At 41.4% G+C, this 21,909-nt stretch overlaps 1 protein-coding gene across 1 annotated transcript in view; it reads left to right on the top strand.

Moving 5' to 3' along the window:
- Positions 1-21,909, top strand: part of DMD (dystrophin) — a 1,607,686-nt gene that overhangs the window by 1,152,586 nt on the left and 433,191 nt on the right. The window contains exon 50 of the mRNA XM_037050278.1: positions 15,404-15,636. Coding sequence (XP_036906173.1) covers positions 15,404-15,636 — 233 coding nt within the window. The remainder of the gene's footprint in view (positions 1-15,403; positions 15,637-21,909) is intronic.

Raw genomic sequence — 21,909 nt, 5'->3', positions numbered from 1 at the left:
TCAATCATCCCTATCACAGCCCCAGGAATGTATCGGGGCAGCTCTGCAATAACAGTATATTACTATTAGGGCTGGAATTTTGAGGTAGTTTATCTTCTGGAAAGGCTATGAATAGAGCAGCGAGACCAAGTAGAGTGAGTTTTATTAATGACGCCCAAGATTTTAGACACATACTATAACCTTCAATCAATTTTAATACCACTTTCTATACTGTGGTTTTGCTCTAAACCATTTCAACTGTATTATAGTCTTAGATAATACGATGTTAGAGTTGTCAGGGAAACGCGCATGTAATAATTTCCTTAGCATTTAACCCAAGAGAGTGAACCTTTCAGTGCGTCCTGTGTATTGCAAAGGCAAGTGCTGTGTTTACCTAGAATACCGTTTTTCTTTGGTATAAAATACGTTTGCAGTGTAATGAAAATACGAAGAACTTGATTATCTCTTCCTTTGGGTGGCCTTGGAAATAAATCTATTGATACAAGTCTGTCTTAGATGAGTAGTCAGAGACCTTTCAACAACTTCACAATTACTCAGTAATATTTGAGGGAAAGCCGTTCTTTCAGACTATCAGAATCACATTAGAAAAGCTTTCTCACTGATGAACTCATTGTTTCTTATTTGGAAAATATATTAAATGAAAACGAAATCTCCATATTTTTTTGCTGTTGATAGAAAGTAACTTGAAGGCTCTCCGATGTTTTGAGAACTTTGCCTTAGTCCAGATAATTAGGATGATTTTGTAGACTAAGAAATAACCTTAAAAATAACAGATGCACGTTTTTTTCATAACCTAAGTAGGAAATCTGAAAAAAAAGTGTCCTATGCTAAATAATTCCCATGAAGTGGAGGAAATTGCCTTGTGAAGGTCCATGGTATGTAGTGATTTCCAATGGGCTCGATAACATTCACTTTGTTGAGCAGTTGGGTGGTTCAGATAGGTGAAGTTCTAGCACTAATTTCATGTTCCGAAAAACTCCTGGGCAGAGGGAAACCCTTTACCCCTAAGGAAGCGCCACGATCACACACGCCTGCTTTTTTGTTATGGCACTTTTTAAATTGTCGTTCAAATACAGTCGTCCCCATGTTCCCCCCACCACTGCCCCGCCACCCCAGCCACCCACACCTCTCACCCTCCATCCTTCCCACCTTTGGCTTTGTCCATGCGTCCTTTATATGTGTTCCTTGATGACACACCTGCTTTTTGATTTGCAAAGACTCTTAGACGCACCTCCTCAGAATATCAGGGATCCACTGGGTTCTGTGAAAAGCAATTCAGACTAACATTTGCGGTGCTCAGAGGGGACAGATTGTAAAACTCGGCCTTGGAATTTCCACACATTCTTTCCAATGCTAGGGTTTTATACTGGATCCGTAAGGAACCATGTGATCAAGCACCTGGAAACATTTTACATAAGGCCGCCATCATCTAAGAGTTCAGAGAAGGGGGACATGAAGTTCAAAGACTTCACAGATGTGAGATTCTGGACATAGAGAATAAGGATTAGAAGGTGAAGGTACTTAAGGCCGAGGGGCAGCTTGGACGAATTTATTTTGTAAAGAATGAAGCCATATCGAGTATTGCGTGAAGTAACTGGCTAGCCTGAGACGGCACGTCTATTTGGGGTAAGTAGTAGAAAATAATTTCCTGTAAGTAGAATGGAGGCCGATTCAAGTATGTAGACAGTGCTATGGTGTTTGTCAGCTTTCGTCTTCTCCTCATCTCTACCCACCGACCTCACTACACGTGGCAGTGACATTCACGTCTGCCTGGGGGTTTTCCCAACCGGGGGCTATGGCACACATGGCAGTGAATGAAAAGCCTATCGGAATGTCAGTAACTGATAGTCCTGTTATAGTGACAATCTTGAATCTGTACCAATTTATCAAAACTAATGAACGATTTCAAGAACTCAGTTTTTTTTTCTGAATGAAAAGAAAAACCCTCTTCTCTGACACAACCGCTCTTCAAATGATTGTAATAGCGCCGTTTGGCAACACTGAAAGTCGCAATCAAGTGTAAAGGGAAGAAATGGAAGTTCTGAAGATATTTGATCAGAGCGATATTGTCAGGTAGTAATCAACATTGCAGAGGCTGTGGATAACCGAGATTTCCCAGGATTGTTGAAAGGAGTTCTCAAATCTCTGAGCACACTGAGCGTTGTCTTTGGATGAAAGAAGCGATGTATTCCTCACATAGAGTACCTGATATGTTCAGAGTGATGTGAATGCTACTGCAGTTAATGCAAACTCCTATTAAAATATTCCTGAAGTCAGAATAAGTTGCTTTGTGTCAATGTTTTTTGTTTTTTTTTAAGATTTTGTGTATTTTGAGAGAGATGGGAAGGGAGGGAGAAAGAGAGGAAGAGAAACATCCATCCCTTGCCTCTTGTACACGCCCCTTCCCCGCCCCTTCCTGGGGACCAAACCCACACCCGCCTTCATACGCCCTGACTGGAAATAGCACTAGCAGCCTTTCGCTCTTGCCGGCTGACTTGCAACCAACTGAGCCGCACCAGTCAGGGCTGTGTCCATATTTTTTTCATCCTATGCATACTACATATAAGATTATTATGCAGAGGCATTTTTGAGATTTCAGAGGCATGTTCACAGTATTATAAACTGCTGGCAGAGTCCAAAGATTACTGAAGTGGGCCCACGCTGGTGTGGCTAGCAGATTGAGTGCTGACCTGCAAACCCAGAGGGTCACCGGTTTGATTCCCAGTCAGGGCACATGCCTGGGTTGTGGGCTAGGTCCCCAGTAGGGGCCGTGTAAGAGGCAACTGATCAATGTATCTCTCTCATACCGATATTTATCTGCCTTCTATTCTCTCTAAAATTAAAAAAAAAACATAAAAGTTTTTTAAAAGATTACCGAATTGGGAATTCAGAGTCCTGAGATCTGGCCCTCACCGCATCTCTTGCCAGCCTGGGTCTGGGAGGCCTGGACAAACCATTCAACATTTTGGCCTTTGGTTTTTTGGGTTTTTTTTTTCTTTTCATTGTTAAATCATGGCATTCTCCCAAATGGGACAACTCTTGTGAGTGCTACCAGATCCAGCACCTATGGTTTTAGGTGTGCGAAGTAAGTCAGCTTTGCTTGAAAATCTTTCCGAGTTTCTCTAACATATTTTGAGGTGATATTTCAAATAAAGTTACTGAAAGCTTATGTTTATAGAATAATTTCCTTACAGGATTAGGGGATAATCAATCCGATTCAGTACACCGCAAAAAGAGCATCCCTGAAAGTAGATGAATAAAAGAGTCCTGACTTGTTATCGTTTTTGTTAAAAGTCCCCTCTGAGTGCACTGGTCTGTAGGTCCTTCCGTTCCATTTCATATCAAATCGGATGGGAGCATCAGGCTTCAAAAAGTAAAGTGGCCCTACATTTTCTTTGGAAATTGGCCTTTCTTCCTAGCCGTTTGCTTCTGTTCAGGCTCCTATATGCTACAAAAAGGTTTCTGTGCATGTTAAATTTACAGAAATTAACTAACAAGTTGTTAATAAGAATAGCCATTGAAATATGACATAGCTGTGCCTTTGAGGTCACACACAAGTTGGAAAAACAACTTTGGAGACTTTTTTATGTTTTTCACCATATGATAGGGCAAAAATGAAGAGATTTACCAATTTAAAACTATGTTTCCTCAAAAATGCATAATTAGTTGCCTTTCTGTTTTCTCTAGTTTGATGTCTCTCTAGTTACGTTGTTTCCATTAGGTTTATTGTATTTCTTTGATATGATTTCCTTTCATATAACAAGCTTTTCATTAAGTAGCATATAACTTAATAAACTATTTCTTCCTTCATGTCTTTTTGTCTTAAAATAACGGATTAATATAGACTGTAATTTTTAACAGTGAATACATTTTAATTCTAGTTCTTACCAAATATCATGGGTTTAAAGTTAAAATCAGTTTTAAGGATTACGAGTATTTCTCCTAATTAAAAAAAGTATGATTTTTCCATTATAGACTGCATAGTTAGCTTTACCTTAGAATATTTGAGTATTAAATATAACTTCATTTCATTCAAAAGTTTATTCTCTAATAATTTTTTTAAATGCAACATTTGGTATGATTCTACATCTTTTATGCAAACTGTGGCCATCATGAAAACAGTTGTAGTATTATTAGGGTTTAAATATGATTTACTGCCCCAGCCAGGTGGCTCTGTTGGTTGAGCGTCACCTTGTACACTAGGGGGTTGTGAGTTCGATCCCCAGCCGTGGACATACCTAAGTTGCAGGTTCGGTCCCCAGTCAGGGCACGTGCAGCAGGAAACTGATCAATGTTTCTCTCTCTCTCTCTCTCTCTCTGTCCCTCTCTCACCATTCATCTCTCTCTAAAAATCAATAGACTTATCCTGAGGTGAGAGAAAAAACACTTTGTAAAAAAAAAATATATATATATATATATGTGTGTGTGTGTGTGTGTGTGTGTACATATGATTTACTGGTTTTTAAATGAATTAATACTGATCTGATGACATTTCCTGCTTTTTTTCAACTACAGCTCACATTTAACACTCTTGTGTATTAGTTGCAGGTATACAGCATAGTGGTTAGACAATCATACACTTTCCAAAGTATCCCCCCCAATATTTCAAGTACCCACCAAGCATCATACATGGTTATTACAATATTATTGACTCTGTTCTCCATGCTATACTTAAATCCCCAGAAACTTCTGGCTTTTAAGCAGTAAGAAGAAGAGGTTCAAAATGAACCAATTCTCCAATAGGACAGCCTCACAGATCTTCTTAAAAAAGCAAAGCAACCTCTGTTCCTATTTCAAAAACCGTAAACTGTAGGCTCATAGCTTGCCCGAGCTCTCTTTATGCTCTCTTAATTTGAGACCCATTCATCAAAAGGATTAAGACAGTGTGACTCCCGTCGGAAGCAGTAGCAAGAGTGTGCCTGAAAACTGTCATGCTCACATTCCTGGGAGTGTCGCCATCTCACTCCCATGATTTATAACCACTGAACGATATGCTTTTATGCACGATTACCTCTCCTACTTTCAAACAGAATTTGAGATGGTTTGGTGGACAAGAAACAAACATCATAATCTTACTTTTATGCTTTGTAACACACAATTTTCCCAATGTAGTTGTTGCTGTTTTCTGCCTTTTATTTGAGGTTCCTGTTGTACAGTTGGTAGTTATTGCACTTTTGTACCTGGTGTGCTTTTCTACAAGTTAGAGGAAAACATGAAGTGATTTGGATGTAGCTAGTTTCACTACTTCCGTTAGTGCGCTCACCACACCAGCAGCTCGTATAACGTGTTTCCTGGCTCAGAACATCACAAGCTATGTGTCGCCCAGAACAGTCACTTCAAACCAACACAAGAGAGTGGTTACATTTCCAATGTCGCAACGAAGACAGAGTTCAAGACTTCAGTATTTGGACTGGTCAAGCTCTTTAGTGTTTTAGTTATAAGACGTGTGCAGATTTTACTTAAGAAACAGCAACTCAGATGGTAAATTGAAACTCCAAGTACAGCCAAAGAGCATAAAATTTATAAGCCCTTAAGCAATGAATATGCCACCAATCTTCTGCGTGCCTTTGCTTTCATTTTCCAGAGCATTCCATTGAATAGTAAATTATATAACACGTGAGATCAATAAATAATTAGTTTTAAATTATACTATTGCAGTCTGGAATGGCTGGGAGCATCATGTTACTTTCACAGATTAGAAGCAAATGATTATGTATGTGGACCAAAGCGATGGTATCTTAGATTGGATTTTCTGGAAGCAGTCTCTGAGTCAGAAAGTTGGGTCCACTTTGGGTGGGGTTTATCTAGGGGATTCTTTTGCTGGTCTCAGCTGGCTTCATTCATTCACATATTCATGATTAGCCGGTAGTTGATGGCCTTATGTGTACACCTGTCACTTACTGGTTATTGTATAAGGCAGTGGGTGTGACGGGCCCACTTCGTTATCATTAGCCCAGAGACTAGTATAGTTCACAGAGTCATGAAGGGTTCCAAGCATAGCCCAGTGCCCAGGCTTTGCAAGCTTTGGCTTATGTCATGTTCAATATCATGGCTTATGATATATTGGCTTATGTCAATATCTCACTGGGCAAAACAAGTCATGGCTAATCCATATTCAAAAAGTGGAGAGATATACTGTAGCTCTGTTTTTTTTTATATTTTATTTTAGAGAGAGGGGGAGGGAGAAGGAAAGGAAGAGAAACATCGATCAACTGCCTTCCATCAGCTCCCAGGCATGCGCCCTGTCCAGGAATTGAGACGCTGACCTTTCCGTTTGATGCCCGACCAGCTGAGCCACGCCAGCCAGGGCTATATACTATAGCTCTTGATGGGCAGAGCTAGGGTACCTCATTACAAGGCAGTAGATGCAGAAAGAGCGAGAATGTGTACGCATTGACTCTCTAACCAGAGCTGCTTTTATTTTCCTCACCAAGACGTTTCCTGTGTAATACTTTTCAGAATTCCCTGGTAGCTATGGCTTCTGGTGATTACTGTGAATATCATATGGACAAGAGAAGCAGCTGACACTTCCATTTAACACGTACTTCTGAGGGACACAAGAACACAAGCTCGGATAGGCATAGAGGATGTCCAGTACAAATGCTAAGTATATAAACTGCACACACACACACACACACACACATACACATAGGAGGAGAGAGAGAGAGAGAAATGAATGGCTCTCAACCAGAGTCAATTTCTTCTCTTGGAGAACATTTGATAATGTCTGAAAGCATCTTTGGTTGTCACAACCAGGAAGGTGCTATTGCCAAGGATACTGATAATCATCCCACAATGCACAGGATAGCCACCCATACCCAGGAATAATCCATGCCAAAATGCCAGTGGTACTGAGGTTGAGCCTGAGAAACCCTGCTTTTTATCGATTGCATGTAGGGTGAATTCATATAACACGAGTTATAGAAGGGCGCTTAGAAGACACGAGCTGAACATGGCACAGGCAGGGGTGTTTCTGTCTTCAAATTAGTGAAGGAGGGGTGCATGTTTGGGTGAAGTCAAGTTGGACGTTCTCCCCAAGAATAATATGTAGCTTGTGGGAGGAAGCTGGACACACTTGGTTGTTATAATCTATCTTCTTATGACTAGCTCAGGGTGTCAAACTCATCTTCACCGGGGGCCATATCAGGCTCACAGTTGCCTTCAAAGGGCCGAATGTCACTTTAGGACTGTATAAATGTAACTACTCCTTAACAGTTAAGCGAGAGCTCGGCGCTGCTGCCAGGTAGAAACAAGGTGCCGGGCCAGATAAAACAAGGTGGAGGGCCAGATTCAGCCCACGGGCCTTGTGTTTGCCACCTGTGGGCTAGTTCAAGGTAGTCTTTGCAAATCCAAATAGATACAAGGTGTATTTTGTGGCTCCCATATGCTGTAAACTATAGCTTGGGGTCAAGAGTATTTCCATGATTAACAATTCTTGCTTTGTGAGTACAGCACATAGGACACCTATGTGATGATCCGATCATTGTTGACAAAATGTGTCGTGACAATACTTTCTTGGCATCGACACTTGTTAATGTAAGATCCTGAGCAAGTTACTTTAGCATTTGGTGAAGTGGGAATGATACCCACCCTGAAAATTGTTTGGTCCAAATTAAACAAACCAGGGCAGGTAACTTCTCCCGCAGCCTAGGAGCCTATGGAAAGCCCTGAGTAAATGCTCTTGGTGACGGTGGTGTTTGTGGTGATCTCTCTTCCTTCCAAAAAGCAGCAAATACTTGTTCTTTGGATTCGATTCATAATGGCAGGAACTGACCAATTAAAAGCGCTAAACCAGTGTCGCTGAGTTTTAAAAGTCTGTGGCTCCCACACTTTTTTTTCTAAAATCCAGAAATATGGTGCTGAAGTGTGAATAATGGATCATACTTGGCTCACATATTTTATTTCGTGTTTTGGAGTATGAGAAAGAATATAGACAAAATGAATTGTTATCTATTCATAACATGTTTTTTCTAATTTTCCACCTGTACCTACATGCTCCAAATATTGAGAGGCAAGAGGAGCGGTTCTTCTTTGCCTGACACACAACAGAGTTTTCTTTCTGAGTCCGTACATGATTTCTAAATGAGTTAACAAGTGCTCTCTAACTTTTACACATCTCATTAAGCGACATGCCATCTTTCAAATATTCAAAAAATCATTCCCAAATATTGCTTACCTGGAGAATAGTTATTGTAGCTAGTAACCTACAGAAGGAGCCAAACAATGTCTCCTATAATGTCTAGTAGTAGACAGTGATGCAATTTGACCACGTCTACAAAATTGTCCTTTTCGGTATTTTTGTTAGTGTGAGTTCAGTTATTTGTCATGTAGCCAGTTGACTGCTTTTTCAAGTACAGAGGTAAAGAAAGTAAGTCGCCCACATTCCTACAGCAAAGCTATAAATAGAATATGTGCTTCTTGCTTTCTTATCAACCAAAGGAGACCTGTGAATTACAGACAAATCACGTGTGAGTACTTCAAAGGAAGTATGCCAAACACCTTGTGTGTGTTTTTAAAAGATTTAGTAGCTCCTTTAAAGCTCTAAGTAAAGCTGCTAGCCTGACTAATCACGTACCCCTGAAACCAATTAAAGTTTTAGACTAGAGAAATGTTCTTCAAACACTTCGGAAAAAATGAGAGCTCCCTCCTAAAGCCAACACCTTTTAATTAACAAAATACTCAGAGCAAAGATGTGATTCGCACTAGTGTATTACACCTACTGTTATTCATGCTACTGTCCTGGTGTGCCAAACTCAGTTCGGTTCAGCACTCTTGAGCTTGACTTTCTGTCTGTGCAAGTACGCAAGGAAAAATACAGTTTTTAGTAGAGTTCATTTACATTTCTAATGAATGCATGAGAAACATTATGCTTTACTCATCAGTCAGCAGATTGTACAGGCTCCGTGTGTGTATGGGTAGGGGGTTGGGTATACGTATACACGTATAAACACATATATGATGTGTGTGTTTATCTCTTTCACTTAATTGTATGTATAGTGATATATGTGGTTCTGACATGAACTGATTAACCAGGGAAGACGCCAGCATCCATTGCTGAAGGGACAGTGAATAGTGGGACACCATGAGAACTATTTTCCATGATGACCCCATTTAGAAAAAGATACTTCCTTCCACAACCTTGAGTCACTTATAACCTTGGTCTCCACAGTGGTTAAAGAGACTGAGATCTGAAGAAGCATTTCCAGAGCCAACTCCTTGCTGCCTCAGCAGCCTGAGGCAAGTGGTGGACATGCTGGCAAGTAGAATAGACTGGGGGAGGGGGAGCCATTAAATGGGGCCCAACAGGGAAGACCATTTCCCATGCCCCTTAGGGTGGAGAACCTGGAGAGCCATCCCAGAATGTTGTGTCTAAGATGCTGTGTAATGGTTCATATACCCTGACTCCTAACCCGATTGTGATTATAGGTTGAAATAACTCTCTGCAAATCCCCTTTCCATCCTTGAAATCCTGGAGTTAATAGAAAACTCCGCTGGAACAACTAAATATCCTTTCCTGACCTTTAGAGAGAAGATGCTGTTGCTTATTTGGGGTAAAGCTACTCTTTACTGACCCCTTGCAGATCTGACCAGGCCGCGCTTTACCTAATGGGGTGAATTGCTTATGTTTCTAGTAACGCAACATAGTAGAAGAGAAAGAACCCCATTCTTTTTCTTTTTAGATACAAGTAAAGACATCTGAAAATGCAGTATGAACCAGTATGATGTACGTAATAAAATGAGTGCTCTCAGGACCTGAAAATTTGTCTTTGGGAACCTCTTGCTAATCAAAACATTCTATATGTGCACACACCCACACGTACATATGCACACATTCATGGCTCTAGAGGCAAGTCTTTTTAGGAAAAATGAAGTATTCTAATAGTGTTCAAGCTAGAATTGGCCCTAATAAAATGTGTGAAAATAGATGGAGATTAGTCTCTTTCTACTTTATGTTATAGCATTTTTTTTTACTCTTGGAGACAAAGTTCCCGAGTTTAGAATCCAGCTCTCAGTCACTAGCAGGTGTCCTCTAGCCACCTATGAAAACAGAAAAAAATTTAAAAAATCTAATCATGGTGCAAGATTTTGGTTTTCCTAGTGATTATTAGATTTAAGTAAGAAAATGTTAAAGACATCCAAGTGTTTAGGACTCAACAGAAGGATGTAATTGTGTACCTCAAGGAGACTTTTAAATTACAAACTTACCCCAGCCCTCAAAACATCGCTGGACGCTTAGAGTTGGAATTGGAAGCGAAAATGAGACTTTTGTCTGGGGAGTGAAGAAAAGCATTTTCAAAAGCTGTATAGAGCACAAAGAAGGGTGCAGAACTGAGCTGGCTCGTGCTCGTTGGAGAATGCTGAAGAGGGACCGAGGTTTGGGGGATCTCAGGGAGAATGGGAGGAGATGAGTTTGGAGTGTGACATTCAATAGGCACACGACCCACAACTCCATGCTAATGTAGAAAGTGCGTAGCCAATAGACACTGAGCATCAGAAGGAGAAGGAAGAGGATCTCTCTCTCTCCCCCCGCCCCCAGACCTACTGACTGTCGGAACAGTGCTAGGACATGACCTAACATATATCAAATCTTAAAAGGCTTAACTCGCTGAGGCTGGTACTGTTTTCCCCAGCAGGCAGGTGGGAAGCCTGAGAACCCCAAAAGTTCAGGTTAGGAAGCGTGATATACAACCCCTTATCTCACGATGCCTGTAATCTTACCCAAAGCTGTGTGTCTAGGAAGTGGTAAGGCCAGCTGTTTGTGAAGGAAGTAATAGTATAACCGCCAGGTTACAAGGCAACTATACATGGAGATTCAGAGAGATTAAGTATCCTACCTAGTGTTACACAGCTAAGAAATGGCAGAGCAGGAATTGAAACCCAACAGTCTGGCCCTCCTCTCTTTTAGACTCCCCTTCCTGGGATCTGTTCTTTCCTGCTTTTCCCCCCTTGATAATAAAAGAATCAGTTGGTTCTATTTTCTCCCTTTAATAATTGACCTTCCATTGTCTGCCCCAAGTAGTGGTTCTTTCTCCGTTATTGTTTTTTATTCAAAACATAGCTGAACTGATCTGAACAGCGAGAATCTAGGCATGTTCTGGGTTCTAGTCTTCAAGAAACCGCTCTTAGAGATGATCTTGCAGCGCTCAACACAGGTAAACAGCGTCTACGTTTACTAAAAAGCTTAGTGTGCGTAGACCTTTAAGTTTTATTCTTTCGGAGGCTATCAGTCAATTCGGCACCTGCCCTATTCCAGGACCTGGGTGAGTTGCAGGAGATAGATCAGTGAGCAAGAGGGACCCAGTTTCCCTTTCCCACCAGTACGGAGATGTTTTCAGATGTGGAGGAGGGGAGACCAGCGATGAAGGGCCTGGTCCATCTGTATATGAGATCACGTGCCCACAGCAGCTGCACACGCAGCCGTGCTCCTTCGCCTGCCCGCCCTCCTCGGAATCTCGCCCAGCTGAGTCTAATTGGTGGTACTTCTTCCGTTTTCCTCACTGGAGAATGTTGTGATGTTATCATTCCAATGGCATTGTTTGTACTTTTTCAGTCATCTTGACTCATTCTCTGGTTTTCAGTCTCTGCCTTTCTTTTCAAACGATTACTTCTTTTTCTAATGTGCTTTACAGAGCACAGTTGAAGTCTAATAATTCTGTGCTTTCTCATCCTTCAGTGTATTGAAATTTGAAATGACATAATCATTTCCACCCCATTAAGCACTTCTTTTTGGTCAGAAGTAAGCCTGGAGGGAAAAAAAAAAAACTCATTCCTGTTCTCTTTTGAGGGGCAAATTTTCAATAAATCAACTTTAAACAGAAAAGCACTTTCCGACACTTCCCAGAACCTTGAAATCCTTCCAAATGATTGCATGTTGCCTCTGTATCTATTGTGTATCTATTTGGAAAACAATGTGGCCGTGTTTTCTAGACAATCAGGCCTTCCAGGGTTAGCTCATACAGTGCTATTTTAATTTAGCTCTCTCTCCATCCCCACCCATGCACTGTCTCCTGGGATCCAGCTCTGCTCTTGGAATCCCTTTTACAATTTTTAGATCTTGTCGGCTCCCATGCTTCTTCCTACTAGACTGTTGGATCGCAGGGGACTACTTCTGCTTCAGATTATGTTTCTTTCTTTCTTTCTTTTCTTTTCTTTTTAAAGATTTTTTAATTTATTTATCTTTAGAGGGGAAGGGAAGGAGAGAAGGGGAGAAATGTCAATGTATGGTTGCCTCTCGTGCATCCCCTGCTGGGAACTGGCCTGCAACCCAGGCATGTGCCCTGATTGAGAATCGAACCACAATCATGTGGTTCGCAGGTCCGTGCTCAATCCACTGAGCTATACCAGCCAGGGATTCTTTTCCTTTCTTTCTTTCTTTTCTTTCTTTCTTTCTTTTTTTTTTAGAAAGAACCTCAAAGTCATGAGACAGCTTCAAGGAACAATTTCTTCTTTCTATCTTCTTTATCTCTTTGTCTTTCAGTTAGTACTTCTTGGCATTAGTTTTATATTCTGACACCTCACTTTTTTTTTCATTCTGCCTTGTTCAAGAAGATTTCTTTCATCTCTAGGAACCTCTTGTCCTTGGGAAACTTGAGACACAAGAGGCCTTCCTTCATTCCTCTCTTCATCTTCTCTAACAAAAAGACAACCTTAAAGTGCAGAAAGTGCCCTGGCTGGTATGGGTCAGTGGTTAGACGTTGTCCCACAAAGCAAAGGGCCACTGGTTTGATTTCTGGTCAGGGCACATGCCTGAGTTGTGGATTCAGCCCCTGGTCAGGGTGAGTGTGAGAGTCACCCAATCGATGTTTCTCTCCCTCTCTTTCTCCCTCCCCTCTCTCTAAAACTAATAAATAAATAAAATCTCTTTAAAAAGTTTAAAACATAAATGAAAAAATGTGTTCACTGAGAAAGGGAAGATAATAATTGTGAGTATTATCTGACTGTGCCAGGGGTTGTTTGTGGGCTTTGAAAAAGTAAGCCCAGCCCTGACCAGCATGGCTCAGCGGGATGAGCATTGTCCTGCAGAGTAAAAGGTCTACGGTTCAAATCCCAGTCAGGGCACATGCCTGGGTTGGAATTTACAGCCGGGTCCCCAGTTGAGGGCGTGTGAGAGGCAACCGGCCTATGTTTCGCTCTCACATGGATGTTTTTGTTCTCCCCCTCTTTCTCACTCCCTTCCCCTCTCTCTAAATAAATAATCTTTCAAAAAAGAAAATAAAATTTTTAAGCACAGAACGTAATAGAACCATGAAAACTGTTCATAATTTATGGCCACCGCAGAATGGAATGCCACCAAGGCACAGTTTCTCCTGTGCCTAGAACCATTCCCTTGTTGTCTGTGCCTCTGAGGTCTCTCTCTGAGATGTCGTCTTTCAATGCTTTCCCTCCGAGCTTCCCTTTGGAATTATAAAACCCGCTATGTCTCTGCTGCTGGGCTTACTGGGTATGTTAGGTTCCAGAGCGCATTGCCATAAACTAGATGAGGTATTCCCTAGCGCTCACCGCTCGCCTTCGATAACCCAGCTGTTCGTTGGTAGCTGGTGTCAGTTCACGCCAGCACCCTCAGCCTTCTTCTATAAGTAGACGGTCACACATAGACCTTTGATTTTCCCCAAATAGTTCGCATGTTTCTATCCCATGTCTCCAGCCCCTCACCGTATTTGTGCACCCCGTGTGTCTTATTTATCAGGTGTTTCTAACAATAGTGATAACCTAACACTATCACCTGCTAACGTCAGGCGCTCTGGCAGTATTTTCGTTCTTTTTCTGGCATTGCTCTATGTTCTCTTCTTTCCTTATTCCTTATTTTTATTGTCGACACTATTATAGGTGTCCCCGTTCCCCCTCCCTTTGCCCACCTCTACCCAGCCCCAGCGCGCCCTTCCCTCTGGCCATCACCACACTGTGGTCTGTGTGTATGGGTTCACCATACGTGTTCTGTGACTAACCCACTGTTGTATCAGTCATTGAATACTGATACAACTGCCCATGACTCTTACTTGATTTTCATTTCTCTTTTACTGAGAATGGGAAAAAAAAAGGAAGCTTAGAGAAGTTAAGTAACTTCACCAAGGTCACGGAGTTCCTAAGGCAGAGGGAACGTTCTCTCGGGTGTTTTTACTCAGGAGCTTCAGATCTTTACCATGGGCTGTCTTCGCTGTAGTGTTCCACACCATTCATATTAATTTCACATTTCTGCATGACCTTGAAGCAGTATTTTATATCCAGATAGAAAAACTAGACTAGCTCTGATTTTCCTGAAATAATGTAGCTAGGGTTTTCCTCCGTGCTAGCTACTTTATTATCAGTCTGAAAGAAAAGGAAAAGAAATATGGTAAACTGCTCCCAATATACAATGGAGTAAAGACAGGGATGTTTCATTGGCTTTGATTTCCCCAGGGTCCACCTCCAAAGCAATTTACTTCCTATTCAAGGAAATCATTAAGTCAGAAATAAGATCTTATCCAATCGCTCCTTTTGCTTTTCTTCCTGGAGTGAAAATAATAAGCAAAAGTTACTCCCCTGGCAAGGTCTGAACACTGTTTATTTTTCCTTAAACCAGTTCCATAATCTATGTAATTTGTTCCCGAGGACTATTTCTTTTTCTAATGATTTTTTATTTTTCAATTACAGTTGACATACAATATCATATTAGTTCCAGGTGTACAGCCCAGTGATTAGACATTTATGTAACTTAGGAAGTGATCACCCCAATAAATTTAGTACCCATCTGGCACCATGCATAGTTTTTACAGATTCATAGGCCCAGAAAACATTTTGCGACTTGCCAGAGGGAAGGGGGCTGGGGAACTGGGTGAAGAGGTGAAGGGTTTAAGAAATACCAATTGGTAGTTATAAAATACTCATGGGGAGAAGGACTATTTAAGCCCATTGTCCAGCCTTGAGAAGAAGGAAAAATCATTTTTCAAAAACTGTGTATTAGTGAAATAGTATTAATGTGTATTAATGAAAACTTCATCTTTTTTTTCTATCCTTCATGTAGCATGTATAAAGTATCCAAATGAATAGGAAAAAACATATAATGTCATAAATAATACTTTGGTTCAGGTCATTGCCTTTTGATTAAGATTGTTTTGGGCCCCGGCTGGTGTAGCTCAGTGGATTGAGCGCGGGCCTGCGAACCACACAATCGGGGTTCGATTCCCAGTCAGGGCACATGCCTGGGTTGCGGGCCAGTTCCCTGCAGGGGACGCACGAGAGGCAACCATACATTGATATTTCTCTCCTTCTCTCCTTCTCTCCTTCCCTTCCCCTCTAAAGATAAATAAATAAAATATTTTTTTAAAAAAGATTGTTTTGTTGTCATCAGAATTGGCTTCTTAACTTGTGTTCCTAATGTTTCTTCTCTCTCTCTTTTTTTTTGTCCTTTTGAAAAAAAAATTAGCTCCGAGTCAGACTGTCACTCTGGTGACACAACCTGTGGTCCCCAAGGACACTGCCCTGTCCAAAGCAGAGATGCCTTCTACCTTGCTGTCGGAGGTGCCTGCCCTAGCAGACTTCAACCGGGCTTGGACAGAACTAACCGACTGGCTGGCTCTGCTTGATCGCGTTCTAAAATCACAGAGGGTGGTGGTGGGTGACCTTGAAGACATCAACGAGATGATCCTCAAGCAGAAGGTATGAGCAACAAACGTGAAAGCTGGCGGGCTGGGGCGGGGGGAGGGGAGTGCGGGTTCTTTAAAGTGAAGATACTCCACAAATCCATTCACTCTCCTAGGTCACTTCCCACCAGTTTCTAGGCAGCCTTTCTGGGTTGGCAAACACACTACACTCTCTGCTCCGTTCAGCCCTAGTATATGATCCAGGAAACAAATTAATGCAATTATCTCAAATAGCCATGAATTCAAAAGGAATAACAGGAGGAAGAAAAAGCATAAACCTTGGAAGTAAAGTTGGCGTAATTAAATTCCCTGAACAATGAATACAGCGTATTTTTAAAATCCATGTAATATCAAATCAGTAGCTCAGCTCAGCTGTTTACATTTAAATTGCTTGTTTTGGCCCCCTGCAGCCAAAAGGCGCTATAGCACCAAATACAATCTGGGAGCTGGTTATTCATTTCCAGGTTGTTCACGCCGGTTTTCCTCTTCCAGTGACAAGGCTAATTGAAAGTCAGCTATGAAAGAAATAGAAAATTAACACAACATATATGTGAAAATACTTTAGCTCTTAATATTGTGGTTTAGGCCATGCTGTACTCCAATAAACGTGCTTTTACTACAAAGGTTGCCCCTCCTCAGCCTCATTGGAATTCATTCAGCAAAACTATGACATCAGCTAGAAACATTAAGAATTCACTGATGTAAATGGGGTTTACCTAGCTAGAACAAGCACACTGTATATCTTTTATATTGCCGAATGAATCAGAAAATTCGTTTTGAAAGGTTTATATGCTGTGGTTATTTCACGCACTGTGATTTTCCAGTCTCTTCTCAAGATGGAAGAGATGATACTGAATGTGTTTAGTTGTTCCAGAACAACTTTTTGAAAGGAACCAGGAGTCGGGCACATGAATTTCTTTTGTAAAATAAATGTCAGCAATTCAGCAGGAATAAAAATCATTTGATAGGAACAGGCTGCACATACAGTATCTTGAGCTCAGCCCCAGAAGCCCTGACTTACTAGGCTTTCTTTGTCCATTGCAAATGGCATGACTGTCGTTAAATCATTTTTCAGATGTTGGTTTCCTCCTCTGGGTACAGAGCAAACCGAATTCACATTCACCATGTGGGATGGATATATGTGTGTATAAAGACCTTTAAATACTGTATACTTATATGTATTTTCTTTTACTATGGCTTTTAACTAGTGTCAGTAACCAGAGTTTTCAGAAAAAGCTATTGAGGCCCAGAGTCACACATCTAGTAAGCAGCAGAGCAAAAATCCCAACCCACGTCTGTTTGGTTCCAAAGCCTGTGTTTGTATTCCATACGCTACCTACCAGTACTAACTAAAAAAGGAAGGTACCATTTGGTGATGTGAAATACATAGACATATGTATGTTGCACATGGCATCTGTCCGGAAAAGGTCCAGCCACTGTTAATATAACGAGAACAGTTTGTGCAACATCAATATAACCTGGCAGTCAAGGAGACTGGACTGGATGCAAGTGCTTAAACAGTGAGGACTTCACTGTACTAGTCAGTGGGGGTGAGTGAGCATGTGTGCTGTGTGGCCATCACTTTCAAAATAACTGAGTGAGCAGAACAACAAATCTTCATCAAAGTTTGCATTAAGCTTAAACATTCCTCCATGGAAACTATTGGGGTGATTCAGAAGGCCCCAGCTATGGGCAACGGATGATTGGCAGCTGCATCAGGACAATGCACCTGCTCATGCATCACGTCTCGTGCAGAGTTTTTGGCCAAACATGAAGTCACCCAGGTGATTCAGACCCCTCCAGCCCAGATTTGGTGCCCTGTGATGTCTGACTTTTCCCAAAACTAAAGTCACCTTTAAAAGGGAAGTGATTACAGGCCATCGATGAGATTCAGGAAAATAAGACAGGGTACCTGATGGCGATCAGGAGAACTGTGTGAGGTCCCAAGGTGCCTACCTACTTTGAAGAGGACTGAGGCGTCATTATCCTGGGTACAAATTGTTTGTATCTTGTATCTTCTTCGGCAAACGTCTCTTTTTCATATTATGTGGCTGGCTACCTTCTAGACAGACCTCATATAGAGCCCATGGCAGGCACTCTGCAAAGTGTTTTATAATCACAGTGTGCTGATACATACAGAAACAAGAGGTACATTCTTTCACAGTATCATGCTGAGTTTCACCAGTATCTCCGAGACTATTACTAACCAGAAGAGATGGTACATTATAATGTTTAAAGCAAGGGTCTCAGAGCTAAGTAGTCTGGGTTCAAAGCCGGGCTCCACTACTACTGCTGTGTGACCTTGGGTACGTTAGTCACCCTCCCGGCACCTGAGTCCATCTCTCTGCACAATGTGGGCAGCGATGCTGTCTGCCTCATAGGTCGTCATGAGGATTCCATTGGGCAGTACATGAAAAATCGTCCCACCTTTCCTTGCTCACTCGAAGTAGTCAGCTAATGTTAGTCATTAATATTAGGTTCCACAACAAGCTCTGTGTAAGTCTGCCTACTCACGGCATTTGAATTATGCAAATGCTATGTCATATAATGACATTCCATGCAAATCAGAGCGCGCCTCCCCATCTACAGCCCGTGGTGCCATTGGCACTGTGACCTCCTGTGAAAGCCAGTGGATATGAGAACGGGAAAGTGCACACGTCCTGTGAAGGCTTTGTGCGCCTGGCCTTTAAGGAAGGTATTGACCTGCTAGGTGGTCTTCAGAGTTCCCCAAATAAATGTGTCTTCCTTAGAAAGGGCAACTCAATGGGTGCCTCTTCATAGCAATAATCTTTAAATATAGGTCCGAAGTTAATTTAGGGAAGTTCAAGTTCCATGTCTGGGGTCATGGAAAGTCAGGATTTATAAATGCCAGGAGGATATATATATATATATATACACACATACATACATACTAGGGATACTTTTCCTGCTTCTTTCATATTAAAAATCTTATAAAGACATTGTAAACCCTTGCTTTTTATAACTTCAGTTATTAATGGTCAGTATAGTGACCCTAAATAAACTTAAACAAATGTGTGTGGGGGGAGGAACAGGAAAGCTTGAGGAAGTATTTACTTCAATGTCAGCAAACAAATATTCCCTGTATGTAAAGTTTGCAATAAAACACTCCTATAAGTGTTTGAGGTATGAACGTGAGGTGATATTCCACAAGGGCTTTATAAACTGTGAAAGCACTCTCAGTGCCTGTTTATTCATATAGTTTGACCAGAGTTTGGCTGACCTACTGGTAAGCACCTGAGAAATACAGCGTTGGACAGGAGAAGGTAATCCGTACCCAGATTACGGAAGATGAAGGAAAAAGAGCGGTGATAGCCCAATGACAGAAAGAAATTTCAGGAGAATACCTAGCGTGTAGTCAGCACTGATGATAGGCCAGTCACTCATCTGTGTCACACGTATCACTTGGTGCTCACAACAGCACCGCGAGCTGGATACTACAGCACAGTGAGGTTAAATGACCTGCCCTAGGTCAAGTAGCAAAGAGACAACAATGGGACTGGAGCCCAAGCGGTCTGATCCCAGAGGCCCACCCCTTCATCACCACAGCCTTTTACTTCCCTGGATGTGCTTTCCATGCTGGTCTAGGGACTTAGTTCAGGAAGAGGGCATCTCACTAACTAGGGCAGGGGAGAGAACAGATGTCAAGCAAAGCTTCTTGAAGGAGATAAAGCTTAAGCTGGGGACTCACAAACAAACTGTAATTAACAGATTGATAAAATGAGTGGAAACAAACTGTACTTGGAAACTGAAGTCAGAAACAACATAGCGTGTTGCAGAAATTGTGATTTCATTGGCCAAAATTAATGGTATATGATGAGGAAGAAATTGATGAGGTTGAATAGAGACGAGTGGAGCTGGAAATGGGAATCCCTCCTTGCTGGCCTCAGGAGATTTGTTTATGGCCTGCGGGCAGGTACAATCCTTAAGGGATTTCAAACACAGAAGGAGAATCCTCAAATGCAAGTTAGTTGTATATTGGTTAGGGTTCTCTGGATGCATGCAACAGAAATAGCCTCTGATGAAATCAAACAGCAAGTAAATTTGCTGGGACTATTAGCAGGAAGGCAATGGAAAAGGCTTACAGACAGAGAAGGGATCTGTGCATGCCTGGACATCCGGCGAACAGGAAGTACTCGGGTCTCTGTGACACCATTTCTCTCTGTCTCTCTCTGTCTCTCTCCATCCTGTGTAACTATTCTAAATTTAAAGTCCCGGCAGAAAGAGTCCAGTTGACTTACTTGGGTCACACAGCCGCTTCTTAGCTACAGGAGAGCAGAGAACTTTGCTTTAAAACCCTCTCCTTCCAAAGCCCCTCACAATGAAGGAGCAGTCATTACCCCAAGGAAACTGGGGTCTGTTGAAAACAGAAGAAGGAGAGGATGCTGAGCATTCAATAATAAATGTCCACTGAACTCAAGCATTGGGTAGAACAGGGTGGAAGATAAAAACTAACAAAGGAGATTTGCCGGAGGTCCTTACGTTGATCTAAGCAATATGTTTTATCCAACTTTGCAGCGTGGAGACCTGAAATAAAGACCATTTATGCTCCAGTACCCTAAAATATGAGTTTGCTCAACACGTGCTCATACAGTAATTGATTCTTAATAAATGTAGGCTGCATGATGGATAATATGAATGACATATGATAAGGAGGCTTTATATTCAACAGAGATGGGAGTTTGGAAATTATAATGATAGGAGCAAAGTATAAGAAGTTAGGCAAGATGATATAAGAAAACATTCTATGACTCTAGGAGAACCTAGTATTGAATATATGAGATTCAGATCAAACCTTAGGCATGCCATGATTGAACTATCTTCCCCAGAAAGGGGTTAGGGACATGGCAGTTGAATAGCTAGCTTTTCATGCTTCTGGACCTTGTATTTGATGAGCTCCGGTGTGGTCAGGGTGGATGGCCTTCCACTAGACCTTGTATTTGAAATCACACAGTTGATGTTTTGCTTTCATTCTCCTTTAGCATAAGTCGTTTAATTAAATTCATATTTTAGAAAATAAGGAGCTGCTACCATTCTGAAATGAAAGTAATTTTTACTAAGTGAATTATATCAGGCAAGAAAAGGAAATTAAATCACAACTTGAATTTTTTAAAAGATTGTAAAATATAGCCAGTTAAAAATTAAGCAAGTCAACTCTTAATATTAGAAAGTAAATTTTAAACATATATATGTATATAAATTTTATATATACATATATATATATATATACACGCACACACATACCATAATATTGTAGAGGAATAGAGATGTAAAATATGCAAATTAAGTCTTTAAAACTAAAACCTACATAAAGTTCCAAGTACATTCTTTTTTTTTTTTTAAAGATTTTATTTATTTATTTTTAGAGGGGAAGGAGAGAGGGAGAGAAACATCAGTGTATGGTTGCCTTTTGGGCATCCCCTGCTGGTAGTTAGCCTGCAAGGAACTGGTTTGCAACCCAGGCATGGGCCCTGACTGGGAATCGAACCGCAATCGTCTGGTTCACAGGCCCGCGCTCAATCCACTGAGCTACGCCAGCCAGGCCAAGTACAGTCTTCAGAATTGTGAATTAATAGCAGGGGGTGATTTCTAGTTTATCGTTAAGTCAGAGAAACCTGCTAATACAGTGTTTTTCACCTTTCTTCACATGTTTAAGGAAAACTGCTCCAAAGCAAACTTGTTTTGACAATTAGGCACAGGTTTCTTTGACTGACATAATCTTTCAAATAAAGGGGTAAACTACGTCTAGAGCTGCTCTGTGAAAACGATGATTAAATGTGACCCTTAGGAAAGGAAGGACAGAAGGACAGAAGAAGGGAAGGGAAAGGGCAGGAAAGGAAGAAAATTAGACAGGAAAAGAGAAGGAAGGATGGAGAAAATGGAAGAAAGGATGGGTGTGAGTGAGAGAGAAAGGCTGAGGAGAGAGGCGAAGCGGCCGGCAAACCTGGGGAGATGTTTGTGGCCGTGGAAACCGTGTTGTTCTCACCGCATAGGATTTAGGTGGCCATGTGACAGTGTTAATTTCTATACTACTGGCGTCTGATTGCCTGTGCTAGATAAATTACAGTATTTTTTCGAGTCATTTTGGCCAGGTGTCCAGGGTAATTCACCACTAACTCTGAACCACAGGCACTTGTATTGAATAAAGAACTGAATTGGCAAAGGAGCTTTACTCCCCTAATAAGACCTCTCCAGACAGGGCTTGAGACAGATTGGCCAGTCTGGACAAGATGATAATAGCATTGTTCAAAGTTCGTTTTCACCTACACAT

Source organism: Sturnira hondurensis, unplaced genomic scaffold (assembly GCF_014824575.4).
Source record: "Sturnira hondurensis isolate 20B ecotype Veracruz unplaced genomic scaffold, ASM1482457v3 Scaffold0006693, whole genome shotgun sequence".
Lineage (NCBI taxonomy): Eukaryota > Metazoa > Chordata > Mammalia > Chiroptera > Phyllostomidae > Sturnira > Sturnira hondurensis.
Note: the sequence above shows the minus strand (reverse complement) of the source record. Positions and strands in the feature narration are given on the sequence as shown.